Raw genomic sequence first — 18,975 nt, 5'->3', positions numbered from 1 at the left:
AGGTTTCACTTGATAAGTACCAGTTTATCAGCAATAAGCAACTCAACGGTGACCAGTCACCCTTTGTGAAGGGCCTTCCAGGGTGAACCGACACGTACACGTTTTAGTACCTTTTGATCTGCATGAGCTACAAGCAGTTTTTTTGTTAAAAATCTACAAATTATACAGCAGATAATTTATTATATGGCAAATACTCGAAATCCATAATGTTGTGGAAAACACAGTAACTGTAGAATTGTATATAGTGTCCCCGAATGGAGCCCTACTGAACTTCTGTCGCTCCAGCCCCCCTGCTGGAGCTAAGCCTGCCAGGGCAGAGGGGCCATCGTGCCACCCTGCCATTTCCAGCTGGGCTGCAGGTTAGGTGGCTACGTTGGTAGGTCGGCGGGCTGCATGACCCAACCTCGAGAGCATCCACGGACCCTTTCTAGCTACTATTACATACAGTCAGGAGCAGGGCCATCTATTCATATGCAAATATCCCTGAATGTGTCACGTCTATACATTTTAGAGGGGCCTCGCACTTTCCCTTTCTACCCAGGGCCCAAAAAATCCTAGAACCGGTCCTGGGTCTGTAGACAAAACATTAGATCTTGTGGCAGGCTGAAAACCCTGAAGGGTCAGTAGGGCTGCTACAGAGTCAGGATTACGTTGTGCCTGACTCCTACCAGCCCTTTTTGCCTCTCAGGTCTGCTTTATTCCTTTATAGCTTAATCGTAGTAGTCCAAAGCATCCTGCATGGCTACTTTCACGGTTGTTTGCTCCTATGTGGCCCTTTTTGTGCAGAGTCTGTTCATCCGTTCTATTCTCCTGCAGGCCTTTTCATTGCCACAAAGGTCTTTATAATTTCCACCCCTCCTCCTGGAGCGAGTTGTGGCGGCATTTGCGGAGAGGCCAAGGATTGAATGGGCCTTGTGACTGAAGTTGGCAATCCGTTCACCAACACCAAAAGCACACACTGCTTCTGACAGGCTCTTCGAGTCGATTCTGCCCAAAGTTTGCCCAATGAAGGTAAAGCAACAATTCCTGATCCTGTTAACAGTAGCACCATGCCACCAACGGCGCTGTGCCCAAGCGTTTTTATTTACGCGACTACGGCGTTTTGGGAGTTGTAGATAGGTGATTGGTCACGCCTGTCATCCAATTTAAGTCACGGCAGAAAACCAATCATTTGTTTAAAAAAAAAAAACGGCTCCGCCTTTCGATTTTGGGGCGTGCAGCGGTGCTGACGTAGTCGTAGATGACTGGTGTCATCTGCAGTAGTTAGGCGATGGAGACGCAATCCTAAAGTGTATTAAGATAAACACGCTCGCACTCTTCGCCAAGTTGAAACTTGAATTGCTGATGAACGGAAATCTGAATCCGTTTAAACTGCTCTCCTGCAACTGGGACAGGTGCCCAGCATGTGACTAACTCCACCCCAGCCCTGCCGGCCTTTCTGCGGTCTCTCGCGGTGTCACACTCAGACGCAGGCAAGATAACAAGCAGTCAGGCAAAGGTGGGGCGAGAGGTGTTATGAGAGCTGCCCCCACACGCCCACTCATCCCCTGCCCTCCCCCAGTGTACTGTCCTTATTGGAAAGAATTTCAGTAGATTGTATATCATGCAGTTAACGGGGCCGTAAACCAATCAATAGCCTGCACTCTGACCCGACAACTGATAAGAAGTGTGCGGACTGTACCAAAGATAGCTCGACAGGGGAGCTTCCGGCCTCGGCATCCAGCACGACAAAGACTTGGCATGTCCAGGGGCAGCCTATGGTGGCCCGCAGGTTCTGGGAGGCGGTGCGTGTCTAATTACATCATCTTTGTTGGTAATATTCTCCAGGAATATATACCTGCATGCAATCTGAGAGGCGCTACTTGATGATGTCAATTTTCTAATATATGAGGTGATAACATGGGTGACCTTTGCATGTCTGAATGGGAGTTCATTAGTGTGCGTGTTATACACAACGTCCATCGGGCCACGCGCGTTTCCATTGGTGCAGGTATAATGGGGGGATGCGCGTCTTTATATACCGCGGTGCTGCAGCAACATTCGTGGCACCAGGCGAGCACCGCCTGCATGGCCACCAGTACAGCACTCACCCCGTAGAGAGGGGCGTGTCATGTATGCACCACTCTGAGCAGCGCCAGGCATGGGGTGTGATGGACAACACCTCTCTCTCCAGCACAGCGCCTCCATCACTGTGAGCAGCGCCAGGCATGGAGTGTGTGATGGACAGCACGTCTCTCTCCAGCACAGCGACTCCTTCACTGTGAGCAGCGCCAGGCATGGGGTGTGTGATGGACAGCACCTCCCAGCACAGCACCTCCATAACTGTGAGCAGTGCCAGGCATGGTGTGTGTGACGGGCCTCACACCTCCAGCACAGCAACGATAAAGCTTTTTTTTCCGAGTGAGGTGGTTGTGCCCAGCCCCAGGTGGAGATCTCGTGCTCACGGTCCCGTTGGAGTCCAGCTTCACCTCACGGATGAGGCCCTGTTCGTGTTCCCATCTGGAGGGGGCCATCATGGCAGCTCATTTATTTACTTAGAAAGTGTTCTATAGCACCGGCTAAACCAGGGGGCATCACAGCGCTTACAACATTGTCATCACTATCCGTGAATAGCAATACTTTAGCGTTACAATAAACAAATGATGGACGGAATGCTGACAATGCAGACATTCTCCCCCAGTCAAGAGATCTGGGTTAAATCCATCGTTCTTTTGCCCACTACGCCACCCCAGTTCAGACATGGCCATATGCAAATCAGTCTGACTCTGTGCCTTATGGGAACAGTCCAGCCCGAACTGCCAAGCCATGTCTTCCCTGGACCGGAATCAAGCATCCTAGGACCGGTTTCTGGCTATCAGCCGTCATCAGCCAGGATAGCTTGACTCCAGTGGCGTAGTGAGCACGGGTCCCACGTCTGGGAATACCCATCCCACTTAGGGCGAAAAGCGTTACAATAAACAAATGATGGACGGGACCCGTGCTCACTACGCCACTGGAGTCAAGCTATCCTGGCTGATGACGGCTGAGTTGTATAGCAATACTTTAGGGCATCGTTAGTCCTTAGTGATGCATTAGAGTGTATTGAAGAATACTTGGGAGACCCCTGCATGGGGCCGGCATTCATTCCAGGGTGTGTTCCGTCTTCTTTCCCGGATGGTACTTGGGAGACCCCTGCATGGGGCCGGCATTCATTCCAGGGTGTGTTCGGTGTTCTTTCCCGGATGGTACTTGGGAGACTCCTGCATGGGTCGGCATTCATTCCAGGGTGTGTTCGGTGTTCTTTCCGGGATGATACTTGGGAGGCCACTGCATGGGGCCGGCATTCATTACAGGGTGCGTTTAGAGTTCTTTCCCGGATGGTTGAGGTGTTGATTAAGCAGGAATGCTTTTGTCCCCTGCAGCTCATGACGGAGGGTCTTGTTCTGATAGGTATTGGGAGAGAATTCCAGATATTTGGGTCATTGCCTGAGAAAGAAGGAGAGTGGCGGGGGTGGGTTGTTTGTTTTATGGGTGGGGGTGAGAGGAAGTTTGCTGTAAGCGTGACTGAGTTTATAGGGTCTGGACCAAGGCTAATTTGCATATGGTTGGTCCGTTTAAAGTGGCATAGTGAGCAACAAAACTGACTGAAACGCAACCATGGTAATTACCAGTGTCTAAGAATAATTCAACATTACACTACTATCTTATTTTTAAAACATTTTTACTGCTGTCCTTTTTTTGGCATCCGTTTTCTGAAACCCTCAGAAACGGTCATGTTCGGTGGTGTGATGGAACACCCTGCCCTTTTATTTATTTTTTGTATTTTTTGGTATTTGTAAGGCGCATAAATCACCCTTAGGTTTCATAGCGCCAGCAGATACTCAGACTGGTGGACAGGAGGTCAGACTGACCTTCTACCATCCGACTCGCTCGTTGCGGTCAGAATCTCTACTTTTGGCGGCTGTTCCGCGTGTGAAGAGGGCTCGCCTGGGGGGCCGCTCTTTCAGTCTGTTGGCCCCACAGATGTGGAACGCACTACCGCTCCCTTTGAGGGGGGCGTTTACTCTCCTTGATTTTAGAAGAGGTCTCAAAACCTGGCTGTTTTCTCAATAGGTCTCCCAGTTGTTTGTTTTCTTTTTGTTATCTTTTAACCTGTTTTTAGTTGTGTTGTGTTATTCTGAAATCTGTTTCCCTTACCTAAAAAGCGCCGGGACACTCTTTTTGAGTAACCGTTGCGCTATACAAAAGAATAAATAACATAACATAACATAACGGCACTAGAATAGCCAGGTTTTTAGGTTTCTTCGGAACTTCAGGAGGTTAGGTTCTAGCCTAATAGATAAGGGTAGAGTTGTCCAGGTTTCTGGGGCTATTTTAGAGAAGGATCTGTCACCGTTTCTAACAGTGCGTACTTTGGGAACGGTAAGGAGGTGCCTGCTAGTAGATCTGAGTGTTCTAGTGGGGCGGTAGTCTATCAGCTTTTTGGCTAGGTATATTGGACCTTTGCCATTTAGAGTTTTGTGGACCAGACAGCAAAGTTTAAACTTAATGCGCTTTTTTTATGGGAAGCCAGTGTAGCGACCTCAGACAGGGGGCAGAGGGAGTACGGGAGGTAAGATCGAGAGCCATCCTGGCCACAGTGTTTTGCAGGACCTGGAGTCTGTTCAGGAAGGTTTCATTTATGGAGGCGAAAAGTGCATTGCCATAGTCCAGGCGGCTTATGATTAGTCCCTGGACCAGGGGCAGACGGGAGGGAAGGGGAATCCATTTGAAGATTTTCTTAAGATTGCGCATGAATCCGAAACTGGTGCGTGCCATGTTGTTAATGTGTTCGGCCATGGAAAGTTTGTTATCCAACATTTTCCCTAGGTTTCGGGCTGCCGATTTAGGTGGGGGACAGGGTCCTAAAGCCGTCGGCCACCATTCATCTGTCCAGTGTTTGTGTGCGTTTCCAAAGAGCAGTATCTCCGTTTTGCCTGCATTGAGTAACAGATAATTGTTTGTCATCCAGTCTTTTACTGCGAGCATACATTGTTGGAATCTAAATTAGATGTTGGTAGAATCAGGTCCTAGGGTGATTAGGATTTGTGTGTAGTCTGCATAAAACACGGTTTCAAAGCCGTGTGCTTTAATTATTTTTGCTAGAGGGGATACATACAGGTTAAAAAGCGTAGGGCTTAATATGGATCCCTGGGGGATACCCTTATCGATTTCCTGATATTTGGAGGAGAATTTTCCGATTTGGACTGTAGAGACGTGTCCAGTCAGGTAATTTTTAATCCATAGTAAGGCTGGGCCTTCGACACCAACCTCAGCCAGGCGTTTTAGGAGAATCTTATGTGAGATGGTGTCGAAGGCAGCAGACAAATCAAGTAAAATCAGGATAGCGGATTGTTTCGAATCAAGGGCCAATCTTATGTTGTCCACCATTTCAAGTAGGGCCGTTTCAGTGCTGTGAAACGCTCTAAATCCTGATTGAGAAGGATCTAACAGCTTATTGTCTTCTAGATGTTTATAAAGTTGGGTGTTTATCAGAGATTCCAAGACCTTACCAAACAACGGGAGGCGAGAGATTGGGCGATAGTTTAAAGGTTGTTTTGGGTCGGCAGAGGGTTTTTTCAAAATGGGTCTGATGATGGCTTCTTTCCAGTGTGTGGGTACCATAGAATGGGATAGTGAAAGATTAAGGGTTCTGGTCAGGTCGGGGATAAAGACTGACACAATTTTGGATAGGATTTGGGACGATGCCGGGTCGGCTGGGGAGCCAGATTTAATTCTATTTATTGTGAAGGTTACTTCGTCTTCAGTGAATGTATGGAATTCCTTCAAAGCAGTGGTATGTGTTGTATTATCTGCTCAGATAATAGATCAGTGTCAGTAGGTTGAGGGAATGATTTATGGATGTCGTTGATTTTATTATAGAAAAAGGAAGAAAGGGTGTTGACCCACTTTTGGGACGTAGCTGTAGTTGGTTGGCAGGAAGGGGGGTTTGAGAATTCCTTAACTATTTTATAAAGTTCTCTGTGAGAGTTCGTGGCCTGGTCTATCCTGTTTCCCAGAAACTTTTTTGTCTATAGCTATACCATTCATGTATTGACGGTGAGATTTTTTGTATTGTAGTCTATTGGTTGAGTTTTTGGTGTGTCGCCATTTGCGTTCATCTGCCCTGACGGACAGTTTGGTTGTCTTTAGTTCTGGGGTGAACCAAGGAGAGAGTTTGTTAGGACATCTGCTAAGTTTACAAAAAGCACAACTACGGCTGACCACAGGTCCAGCACCTCAATCCTTGTTTGTAAATCAAATAAAAGTCCTGTGCACAATTCTTCCAGAGTCCGCCGTAGAAGGACTCCACTGAGATCCAGATGAAAATCTTTTTTGACAGAGAGAGAGGAATGTGCACCAGTAAAAAGTCCAAACTTGATAGAAAGTCCTTTAATGTTCTTTTATTCTTATATATTTTTATGAAAAGGGAGATCAGCCAACGTATTTCGTTCTTAAGGCAAGAACTTCTTCAGGGCTATATTTAGACGATGTGTAGTACATACAAGTGAAGATAGTCAAGTTGCCTTAAGAACGAAACGCGTTGGCTGATCTCTCTTTTCATAAAGATATATAAGCATAAAGGAAACTTAAAGGACTTTCTATCAAGTTTGGACTTTTTACTGGTGCACCTTCCTCTCGCTCTGTCAAAGATTTACATCTGCTAAGTTTGCCAGGGGCAATGGTGTCTAAGGTTGTGGTAATAGCTAGGTCCAAGTCAATCGCTGCCTGGTTCGGGTCAGTGAGTGAATTGATGGGGGAGGGGGGGAAAAATGTGTAGAAAAGGATTCCAGGCTGATCTTATTCCAAGGTCTGCTCAAACTAAGATCCTTCCTAGGTTGGAGTAGAGTTGAGTTGACTTGGATGTGGAACTTGATTGTATAGTGATCAGACCATAGGACTGGTGAAAGCTGATCAATCTCCACTTTATTTGAATTTGTAAATAGTAGATCGAGGGTGTGACCTGCGGTATGGGTCGGGCCGACCACCAGTTGATTTAGGCCTAGCGCATTCATGCTCTTGATAAGGTCACTGGTGTGGGGGTCCTGTAGTAATTCGGCGTGGTAATTAAAGTCCCCTAATAAGAAAAAGTTATCCGAGGACAGAGCATGTGATGCAATAGTTTTGGTGAGCTTATTGACGAAACTCGTTTTAGTTCCGGGAGGCCTATAGAGGAGGGCGCCTTTCCGAGACTCATTATTCCCCAGTGTTATTGAAAAGGTGCAGATTTCACCCCAGTCTGCTAGATGTGTGTCAACAAGATGTAATTTAGTGTTAGACCTATGGGCAATAGCAATTCCTCCACCTCTTCTGTCAGTCCTGTCCAATCTTGTTATTTTGTAGTCCAGGGGGAGGGCTACTGCAATGTCAGGTAATGAGTCTAGAAGCCAGGTTTCTGTGATAAAAATAGATCTGGTTTATCTAAATCTAATAGTGACCAGATTTCTAGCGAGTGCTTAGGGAGGGACCGAGCATTGCAGTACAAGCATGTTAGAAGCTTGGATGTTGGAGGGGCGTACTCGCTTTCGGGGTGTTTTAGTACTGCTAAACACTTTTGTTTGATACCGGCTTAGGAAGGGGGGCTGAGCTGAGAAGCTGTCAGAGGAGGGGACAGGTGTATTATCTGGTGAACTGAGGGCTGTGCGACCTGTGTTCAAGGAGTGGAGCTCCTGGCTCGAGTATTTGAGAATAGCCATTAGTGGTATGAAGATGGAGGTAAGGAGGGTTCAGTGCGCAAACGGACAGCGTTCCTGGCGACAATCGGACGCGCCGCTGCGCGCGTCCGCTCTGCGCACTCGCTTTTAAGTCGGGAGTGGGCGGGATCGCATCAGCAGTGTGTGGGGCGCTGACCTTTCGTTTCACACAGGAAGTGAGTATTTTGAGAACTAGGGGGCAGATTTACAAGCCCCTTGCGCCACTTTTGCGTCACTTTTAACATGGGAAAAGTGACGCAAAAGTGACGCAAGAGGCTTGTAAATCTGCCCCTAGGTATTTTGCCCCTCCGCACAATCTGCACAAGCCGCGACGGACCAGGGGGACACCAGCGATTCGGGTGAGCAGCAGGAGTCAATACAAACAGTAATATATTTTAAAAACACATGAAAGGTTTAACTTAAAATACTCTGACAGAGTCGGTGCTGCCTGACCTTCGCGATCTGGGAGGCTCTGTATCGGGTGCAATCGGCTGCCCTGTTGTCGTCGGTGCGGTTAAACTACAGGGGCCACTCACTGCCCAGAATATCTGTGTACACCATCTCCGCACTGCACCCAGAAACCACTGGCCGCCCTCCGCAGGCCTGATCCGTCAATGCTCGCTCGAAGGGATTATACGAATGACATCCCTGGAGTACCAGCCCGCAGGCCGCCTCCGTGCCATCTTCGGGTGAGGACCCGGCCACTCACAATTCCACTTAGATTCATACCTTCTTTTGCACTGAACACATCACTGCGAGTGTACAACCCTCCCCCCCCCCCCCCCCCCCCCCCCCCCGCCTGGACTGTAGCCTCCCTCGAGTATTTCTTAAACTGTATACTGCCAGCTTCTCTAGCGCTCTGAAGTAACAGAAAGGTAGCTCGTAGCACTTTTAAACACTCATACATACAAAAGCATGCTTGTAGGGGAAGGATGATAATGTAAATACATTGGACATATGTTAACATATAGATTGTGTCACAGGATTTAGTAACGTGTTTACTGTGGTGATTCCTGCATGCCAATGAAATGCATTGCACTGTTGGGTATTTTTCGGAAGGGGCGGGTGGGTGGCCGTAAGGGTCTAACTAAACTAGAATAAAAGCAGCACTCTGTGAGTCGGGAAAAGGCAGACTAGACTGAGCGGGCGTCGGTAATCCCCATTGAAATGCACCCTCAAATACACCCATCCCCCCAATCCCTCACTGCTGCGGTCCCCTGCACGGCCGCGGAAGAGTTAAGCAGAACCTGACACCGGCCCCTTCCTGCCATAGACACCTCTGTCTCGGTCCCAGCCAATGGCCGCTGAGGGGAACAGCCCTCCACACCCTCCCTCTCCCCGGCTCTGTTCTCATAGCCTCCTCCGCTTACACGGAGGAGGGGGGGGCTCACCCCGGCTCCCACGCCCCCTCCTTTTCTGGCCACTCCGTGCCCGAGGGCGTTCTCCCTGCGCACCCCTCAGAGGCATTGCGCGCCCCTTTGGTTGGAGGAGCGGGAAGGCCCTTACTAAGGGCCACCGAGCCAGCACCCGGGCTCCGCGAGGCCCCCCTGGGATCCCCCTCACTCTGAAGTTTGTTTTCGGGCCTCCCTTCTCCGAACCCCGTGTGCGCTGGGAGGAGTTCGCGATTCGGTCCCGTTACTTTCTGGGACGCTGATGGTTGTAGAAGTTGCTGCTGATCCCCGTCACTGGCCGTGGGCTGGGTCCGTTGCAGACTCCCAGTGTGATCTGCGGACTCTCGGAGTGTTAGGCGGCACCCGCACGAGAGGGGGGAGGGGTCCTCCCTTTCTTCTCAGGGTATAGCTGGACTTGGGGGCGGGCTGGAGATGGACGACGAGGAGAAAGGTTTAGAGAGGGGGTCGGGCCCAGAGATGACTGCTGAGAGGAGCCAGGAGAAGGGCCCGGACAGGACTGCAGACAAAATCCCGGAGAGGAGTTTGGAGAAGGCTGCAGGGAGGGGTGCAGAGAAAGGGTCGGAGAAGAGCTCAGAGAAAAGTTTGGAGAGGGCTCGGAGTATGGAGAAGGGCCCCGCCAGGGGTTCAGAGAAGGGCCCAGGGAGGGGTTCAGAGAAGAGTGCGGATAAACCCGCGGAGAGGACCTTGGAGAAGGGCCCCGCCAGGGTCTCTGAGAGGGGCGGGGCGCGCCGCGGGTCCTTCTTCAAGCGGCAGCTCTCTGAGGATGTCGATTCTCGTTGGCAGATGCTCAGCCCGACCTACAAGCAACGGAACGAGGACTTCAGGAAGATTTTCAAGAAACTGCCCGACTCGGAGCGGCTGATCGTGGGTGAGTGCCGTCTGTGTCTTTTCTTTATGTCCGCTGGCTTGTTTCCCTACCTTCACATGTCCCCCTCTCCTGCCTTCGCGCTCTGTCTTCCGCCTGTAAGTCCCTCTCTGTCCCTGCCAACGTCACTTCACTCATCCCTTACTGTTCTCCTTTACTTTTCTGCCCCGTCCTGTCCATGTTCACTTCTAATCGTCCTCATCCGTACCCTCTCACTAGGCCCCTCTTTTAGGCCTGGCATCAACTTTATTACAGTCACTCATGTAAAATATAGTTACTCGTGTGGACTTTAAGCCAGCCCTCCTCCTCCTCCACTGGTCTGTTGTCATTTTCCTTCTGCACGCTGCAGATGGGGCCAGCTCACTCCAGCTGTTGGCCAACCTCGGCGAGTGACGCCATTCTGCTCTTTCACAAGGAACTCCTGCACAGGAAGCAGTGTGCGTCAGAGCCAGGGACTATTATCGCAATGTGCGCCTTCTGAGACCAAAACAATATTTTGGCTTTAAGCCATTTTTTTTAATATCTCCATTAGTTTTACAAAAACAATTTGCTATAGGGCCAATGGATGCTGACACTGCACTTCGATCGGTCCCAACTCCTGTTGGATGCATGGTGCGGTCCTCCCGGAGACCAGCTACTTGTAGTCTCTCTCTTAAGTGCTCTGCAATTGTTCAGTGCACACCATGTACACTTCTTACTATGAGAGACTAAATCTTCCTTTTGGCAATCCACTAAATATTGTTTGGTTCAAATTAGAAAGGTTCTCTACTTTTATTTCAAGTACAAAAACCAGCACAGCCAGCGCGTTTCGATCCTAAAATTTGACCTTCTTCAGGGCTACAATAATTCTCAGTGAAAAGTGCTATTTCTTAATCTTTCATTATTATTTCCTTTGTTGAAAGCCAAACATATGTTTTCTCATCTGGTGTGACCACGTGGTACTTCTAATAGGATCAGCCTACAGTAAATTGAGCATCTCATAATATTTCTTTAAATATTGGCATATGGAGACATACATTTGTGGTATAATGCGAACATTTAGGTGATGTTTTGTTACATAATATTTGGCAGCTTAAATAGCTAAATCATGACCGAGATCAAAGGATGAGTGCGCGTCTATCAGTTGAATAAATGTGGAAATGTACAGTTCTACAACTTCATTTATACACAAAATAAATATCGATAAATACAGATAAAATGGCCACAAATTAAATATGAATAAATACAGACGGAATTGTTAAAAAAATGAATACCACAAAACCTGGAGCCCTATTTTTAATGTAAACTTTAAGTAATTAAACATTGACTCCTTTGGCAAACTGAACTAAAGAACAAGGTTATTATGGCTGGCAGATTGAATCAATAATTTCACAAAAGCCATGACAAAACAAAGATTGCCAAAGCCAAAAGACAAGTACCGCACGAGACCTGTTGGCTTTTCCAGTGCTTGTTTTCATCTGTTCTGCTTCCGCTCCTCCTCCCATCCACCTCTCTTCCTATTCACTTCTACGTCCCGATCCCTACCCACCATCCTCTGTTCCTCTGCCCCAATCATTCTGCTGCGCTCACCCCACCTTTATTCTTCGCCACTGACCCTTTCTAGGACTCTCCCTGTCCTGTTTCACTCTTTAGTCACTCCCGCGTCTTCAATCTCCTCTCCTTGCTGTTCCCAGATTTCTCATTCCTCTCACCTTCCACTCCCTCTCCCCATCACCTGCTCTCCCTATCTCCGCGTCCATACTTCTGCCTCCCTGCCCAGTCCCTTCTTTTGTACGCTCCCTGCCTCCGGTCACCAGCTCCGCTCCATCTTTTTCCACTGTCCCTGCTTTCACTTCCCCCTGTCCCCTTCCCTCTTGCTCCAGTGTCCCAGCTTCCATCCCTGGTCCATGTGTTTTCCACTCTTCCCGCCTTCCCTGCCCTGCTCTCCTTGTCCAGCCTCCTTTTTAGGCCCGGGTGTCGCCAGCGTGGCTACCAAGCATACTTGTTTCTTACAATATACACAGTGGCCTTTGGGCACGTACATCCCTTTCGCCTTCTTCTACCAGCCTCTTTTCAGTCATTGGCTTGAGACGCTGTCTATCACTTCTTGGCTAAGCCCACAGCGGTGAAACTCTTTCACCTATAGCTATTGGCAGCTTGGGTGTATACTTCCGCCTCTGCCTGACACTTCCATTGAACTGCACGCGTTACTAGCCCTCTGTCTGCTCCTGCTTATAATAAACCCATTCTTGTTTATCTTAGCCAGTGCTTGTTGTACATGTTCCTCGCTTCTTCTGAACTATTCCCTCTGCTCTTCTCTGCTCTCCCTTCTCCGTCCTTGCCCTGCCCCCCCACTCCCCGCTTTGCCCCCACTCTTCCATTACTCAGGTTTCTTATCTTTGTTTCTATGTATCTCTTTCTATTTAGTTTTTGTATACACTTTCTCACTCCCTCCCTCTTCAGCTTTGCCACTGCACACAAGTTGCAACAAAAAGTAACTCCTTTCCAACTCAACGCTTCTTTCCTTTGAGCCGATATCATTTTTTGACAAGTTCCGTTTGTATGTCTCGTGCTTCTTGGACAGGCCGTGCTTGGTTGAGGTCTGCATGTCCTTGTTGTTCCCTCCAGCGATAGTTTGTGTCATCTGTGAGCACGCAGCCTTCGGCTGGGGAATGCGGGATTGCATCCAATAACATTCCAGCAGTGCTGGCCCTGCCCGGACCAGGGCTCCTTCCTGCGTCACCGGCTCACGTTAAGTGCACGGGTTCCTGTGGTAGTACAACCACTTTACAGTCCTTTCCCCCCTATCTGGCTACATGTATGCACCACCTTTGCCCCTTTAGGCCACGCGTTCCCTCTTTCAGACCCTACCTGCTAGGAGCTGCTGCACTTTGCGCGTGAATAATTGAGAACCCGGCATTTATTTCAGTTACTTTGCTGTGTGCAGTCATGACGCAGCAGTGCATTTACATGCAGACCATGGAGCGCTCTGGCCAGGCCCAGCCGTCTGGAGGTCATTGTCGCATCCTTTGTGCACACTCCCTGTGACGACAACATGCATCGGCCGAGGGGCCGCATCCTCCGTTCCAGGCGTAGACTGGCCCTCCATCTTGGATGTGGTGTTCTGGGACACTGTGACCTTCAGGTCATGGTCAGGAGTATGTGGCCCTTCAAGTTTCCCGGTTTTGCACCAACTCCTTACTTCCTGTTGATTGTGAGATCCGTACTCTGTTGTGTTCTCTTAAGTTCACACGGCGAAGAGCCGGACATTCAACGTCCTTCAAAACTCCGGGTGACATACGTATCCCAAAAGTTTGCTGGGAGTTGATAGGAATGAGATCCTTGCCCTTTGCGGAGCTCCTCTCGATGCTGTGTGGCTCGGAGAAGGGCCCAAGGAAGGGGTGGTGGTGGATACGCCTTTAAGGGAGGGGTTGATCCAGTCTACGACACTTCCTTTGACACCCGTGGCCTTTAATCGGCCCAGTAAGATGTGGTGATGTCCAACATTCAATGCCACTGAGGTCCAAGCAAATGCTTGCTGCGACTCCTTTATACACTCTAGTTTTCAGGCCGCCCGAGTGGAGGTACGTGGCCCGTGCCACTTCAGTCCCACTGGACTCAGTAACGTCATGATTCAGAGCCTCCTGATCCGAACTTGGTGACCTAGGGCGGCTCATGGGCATCAAAGATGTCTGTGTGGTCCTCAGTGACATGTTGGGCTCAATGACCTCACAATGTAGGGCCGGGGGACAGTCAAATGACAACACAAAGCGCAGTGGCTTCACAACATACAGCACAGGGCCTTAATGTAGTGGGATTTGTGACATCCCCGTACAATTCAGCGACACAGCAGGGTGTACTGACATCACTGTACAGTCTTAATGATGCCACAATACAGGCCTCTGTAACATCACAGCAGGATTCAGCTGTACAGCAGGGCTTGGTCACACCACACTTCACAGGTCAGTGGTATTAAAACCTACAGCTCAGTGACAACTCGGTAGGATTTAGTGACCTTCCAGGACTCTGTGACATCACAGCAGAATTCAGTGGCCACAGAGCTATTCAGTGACTCAACAGGACTGGGTAACATCATAAGATTGATCTTCTTTACAGGACAAAATCGCTGAGTGATCTGACAGTTCAGGGGCATAGTAGGACTCGGTGACGTCCTAGCATGAATAAGTGATGTAGGGTTCAAACAGCACAATATTGGGCTCTGTGACATCACAGCAGAATTCTTTGACAGCACGACACAGGTGTCAACAAAGAGGTCAGTGACAATAGCAGAAGCCTGTGACCCACCACGGCGAAGTAGTATTTCATTTGAATTCCTTCATAAAGGCAGGTGCGATGGCATAAAGCTCAGTGGCATCAGATCTGTGCTACTGAATAGTGGGCCCCAGTCTTGAATTTTGTTGATTTATATGGTTTATGAGCCATGCCATAGATATAAAACTTTCTAGGAGGAGTAAGAAACGTTCCAAGTAATAAAATTCTGCAGCACAGGTTGTTCTGTGCAGTAATAGAACACAAGTCTGTAAAAAGGAACGCAGTGTTTTGTGGAGTTTGGCTCTTCTCCTCAAAGTCTTGCAAAAATCCTTTCAGTCGGAGTTTGTCAGCGCATCTGAAATGCAGATCCCATTGTTCATGCCAACGAAGTTGATGTATTGTTTGAAGAGAAATTAAAGGTGGAGCGATTGGTCGTCTCTATATCATTTAGATTTGGCCCCAGTGTTCACAGTCTGTTGTGCTGTGTTACAGCCCCCTATCTGAAAAGGGATTATGGTCAGCGAGCACACCTCAGCTCCTTCATCAGAGACCTCTTTCCAAGTACAGTGTAGGTGTCACTGTATGAGTCTCCGTGTGCCTTCACTAATCATTGAGATGAACACGTTTCGGTGAAATTCCCCCGTCTAACCATGTGGGCTTTTATCTTTCTCATCGAAGTTAGCACTGTGTCTAGGCATGGGTCTGGTTCTTTCAAAGCTTTGTTTGAACTGTTTTAAGACCTGGATCATAAGGTTTACATCTTCCTGTCACCGACGAACGTACCTAGCCTTAGAAGTACATAGTGTGTGCTGCCAGCAACCCTGAATGTATCTTCGACAAAGTGCAGGCGGTGTTTACATGATTGGCGGCAGAGCCAAGCCTTGCATAACATAGTTGTTGTAGGAGTAACAAGAGAACTACTGCCTTTTTCATTGGGCTAAGGTGAAGTCAACAAAACCAGTTCAGTCTCTGTCTCCAGGGCAGGCTGGCAGGGCTGCTGGTCATTTGATTCAGATTGAATTTTGTTATGCAGTTGGCATTTGAGGCAGTCCTATTGAATCCTGCAATTATTAGAAGCTGTAGCCATGCTATTGAAACCCATGACATCATGGCCTGTAATGCAAGGTCATTGTATTGAAACCCCTAGGTGATATCATTTGAAGTGGTGAAACCATTGGTACCCATGACAGGATCATCGACATGCATAATGATGTGTCTGTAGAAAGCCATGGAGCCATTAAAATCAAAGGTTTGTGGGGTCACCATTGAAATTCATCCTATAATGCGGTCCTTAAAACTCATGGTGGCACCATCATCCACACAATGACAGTTCCAGTCTGACACCAGAGAAGGCCTGCCCTGGTCACCTTGGGGACGCCATTCACACCAGGGCTGAGACAGTCAACCCTACAATGTGGCCTTGGGTGCTCTGTGAGAAGTTTTCTCAAATCTATGCCGAGGCCATCTTAAATCGTCCTGAGGTCCTGGTGACGCTTCCTTCTCTCTGCCCCGGTGTCCTCTCCATCATCCGTCTGTCAAACGCCCCCTGTTGTGGCACATGGAGTGCCCGCGGCCTCAGGCTGCGCCCAAGTTCGCCCGTGCCCCCCTCCCGCCCTCGACTCACTCACCCCAACGAAAGAGAAGGGGGGCACCAGCTTTGAGCACCGTGGGGCGCGCGCTCGCCGTCACGGCGCTTTCATGTGAGCCCTCTTTCTAAATTGAGGTCAAAAGTATATGTTTACAATGAGGACGTACACCTTGCCTGCTGTTTGGATTCTTAAAGGGAAAAAAAACGGGGTTCGGTGGGCCCTTCATGCCTCCGGACCCCGGTGCCACTGCACCTGCTGTACCAATGGAAGCTACACACCTGCACAAACCCGCGCTCTGTGTGGCGGTGGCGGCCTGCCACGCATGGCGTCCCAAACCTGTCTGAGCATATGACACAGTAAGTGGTTCACGTTTTTTGGGAGACTGAAAGGCAAGTGTTAGAAACAAAATTAAAATCATTTTTTGTGATCCATGGAAGTTGGCCGATGCGAGAATTTGCTGAACTCTCCTAGTGTCAATAACAATGTTCAGGAAATAACGTTTCGACAAGTAAAAGATGAAGCCGACGTGAACATGCAGGGATTTTTGTATCAGTTTTCTCTTATGTTGGAGGGGAAATGCCCGATAATGTAAAATGGCAAAAAATAAGCCATGCTTGTGAGCACTATGACAAAATAACTCATAAAAATGCGAGTGGCAAAAAAGGGCTTGTAAGCATTTTCTTTCCTCATGCTACATCATTGTCTAGCACACAATCTGCTATTAATAAGGCCGCGCAGCACCGTAGGAAACCAGCATTTGCAATGCAATAGGTCTCGCATTTACGTGAGTTTAAGCTATTGGCATTGTAAATGGCAATTCCTATTTTTTGTTTTTTAAAACCTAAATAAAAGGCATTGTCATTTACAATGCCAATAGCTTAAACTCGTATAAATGCGAGACCTATTGCATTGCAAATGCTTGTTTTTCTTTCTTCTACGTCTGGCTGGTCCTCCCATCTCTTCACCCGTGCGCGTGGGCATGCCACACGTATACTCGTACCTTTTCTATACTTCTCACAACACGAATCCCACATCTTGTTCATGCAGTCGCTCGACACTGGTGTGCCATGTCTAATCCATCCTCTTAACCTGTTCTGAGCTTAGATCGCATCGTCAGTCGTCACTCTAACCCTACCCGCCTCACGTTCCCCGTTCTTCAATGTGCTTTGCGCTTCATCCTGCAAGAAATCTGTGTGTAACATTTAGACTCCAGCATGGGGCTTCCCTTTTCCTGTGCATTTACTACCCCTACCACCACATTTTTAGCCCTGTACATGGACGTCCCTGCATCTCCAAAGTTCCATGTGCGATCCTTCATTTACTAATGGTCATGAGCAAGACAACAATTGTAGTGCCCTCCTTCCATATCTCTTCTCCCCCAGGACATGGTGGGCTGGCAGTCTGAGAGACGCAACGCCCCTGAAACATGCTCTGGGGTCCACACACATGCTCTTACCCCTAAACCATCCTGCAAGCCGTCCTACGGTCAGCCTTGAGCATTCGTATTGTCTCTTCTCCGAAGGCCTTGCCAGGTTGTGTCTCCAGGCGCACTGGTGCACGCTGGACCACTGTAGCAAAAGGCTTCCGTGCCCCTCTGTCCCTCCTCTCAGACCAAAGGGATGCTACTGTCGCCACTGAATGCACACCTCTGTAAAAGGAACACTCCCTGCAGCCATTTAATGTATCCATGTTGCTGCCAATGACCTCTTGCAACACTGTTGCTGTGTACATTGTTTCTGGGGAAATGTGTAGTTCACAATTAAATATAAAAAATTAAAATGATAGAATTCAGGGTGCTGATCTACTCTGCCCAAACCGTGTCATTTTTGAAGGCTTGCATCCTGCACACACCCTAGAGCAGTGATACTCAAAGTACAGCCCTCCTGACCTTTACATGCGGCCCCCCGGGCAGCAGCAGCTCTGAGCTGCTATTTACTCAACTCCGCACTAACATGGAAAAAATGTTAAATATACAGCAAGCCCTTATTTAAAGCTTAATTGTATTTAGGGAAAGGAAGTAACGTGGCCCTTAACTTTAGGAACACCTTAATTTTTAAAGACCGCCACTAGATACATGCTTTGCTTCCACAACTCCCACTCTACAACCCCCGCTGGCATCAGTGCGGCCCTCGGTCGCACCATAGACACAACTTTGCGGACCCCAGGAAAATATTTGTGAGTACCCATGCCCTAGAGCCTCTTGTGGTTAGGGCGCAGCCTCTTGTGGCTAGGGCGCAGCAGTTCAGAGTGGCCAGATGTGGCATGTTATTGTCTCGGATTGTATGATCGAACTCCAAGGCTTCTCACCTCAAACTGTGGCTGTTGGAAGGCGGTTTGATGGCCTCAAACTATAAACGATGGGGTGGGGTACTTGAAATCTTGAGGAATGTTAGCAAGCCATGATGTAATGTAAAACAATGGCATGGTCACTGAATGCTGTAGTGCAGTGGTGTCCATCACTGGTTCAGAAGGGACAGATCTATGCCAGATGTTCAGAGTGTTCATCGCATGTTACATTTGTATGCTATGAAACTAAAAGGAACATAGTTACATAGTCCTTTGTTATCCTAATGCTGATTTGGAACCAGTCCTGTTGGATCTATGTTGGGCAGCCCTGCAGGAGAAATAATATCAAACCATGGTGTGGTTATTGAAAACTGTGGTGATATGACCTGTCTACCGTTAGGTCATTGAAACCTGCTGAGATAAATGCAGTAGGGTTGTTGTTAACTGTGGTTTGGTCACTGAAACCTATAGAAATAGCTGTTAACTACAATCAATCAAGTGACTTGTATAGCGCGCCTACTTACCTGTAAGGGTCTCAAGGTGCTGGGGACGGGTGAGGGGGACTGCTGATTCGTCAAAGGCACTGTGGTTCAGTTAAAGAGCCAGGACTTGAGGTCCTTCCTGAATTGAGGCACTGATGTGATTGCCTGAGGGGGAGGGTGTTCAAGGTCGTTGCTGTGAGGTAGGAGAAGGATCTTCCCCTGGCTGGTGGTCTTGCGGATACATGGGACGGTGGCCAGGGCCAGTTGGGCGGAGCGAAGTTCTCTAGTGGGTTTGCTACGAGGTTTGTCATGTGGCAGTGTCACTTCCTGCAGCCCCCCCTGCCGTTCAGGAAGTGCGGCCTCCCCTGCCGTTCAGGA

At 48.7% G+C, this 18,975-nt stretch overlaps 1 protein-coding gene across 3 annotated transcripts in view; it reads left to right on the top strand.

The window, feature by feature from the left end:
* Positions 1 to 18,975, top strand: part of GRAMD1A (GRAM domain containing 1A) — a 676,680-nt gene that overhangs the window by 511,428 nt on the left and 146,277 nt on the right. For all 3 annotated transcript variants that reach the window (XM_085616040.1, XM_085616042.1, XM_085616041.1), the window contains exon 4: positions 9,908 to 9,992. In XM_085616040.1, the coding sequence (XP_085472166.1) occupies positions 9,908 to 9,992 (85 nt within the window). The remainder of the gene's footprint in view (positions 1 to 9,907; positions 9,993 to 18,975) is intronic.

This window comes from Triturus cristatus, chromosome 7, assembly GCF_964204655.1.
Source record: "Triturus cristatus chromosome 7, aTriCri1.1, whole genome shotgun sequence".
In the NCBI taxonomy this organism is placed as follows: domain Eukaryota; kingdom Metazoa; phylum Chordata; class Amphibia; order Caudata; family Salamandridae; genus Triturus; species Triturus cristatus.
This window is presented reverse-complemented; position numbering and strand designations above follow the sequence as displayed.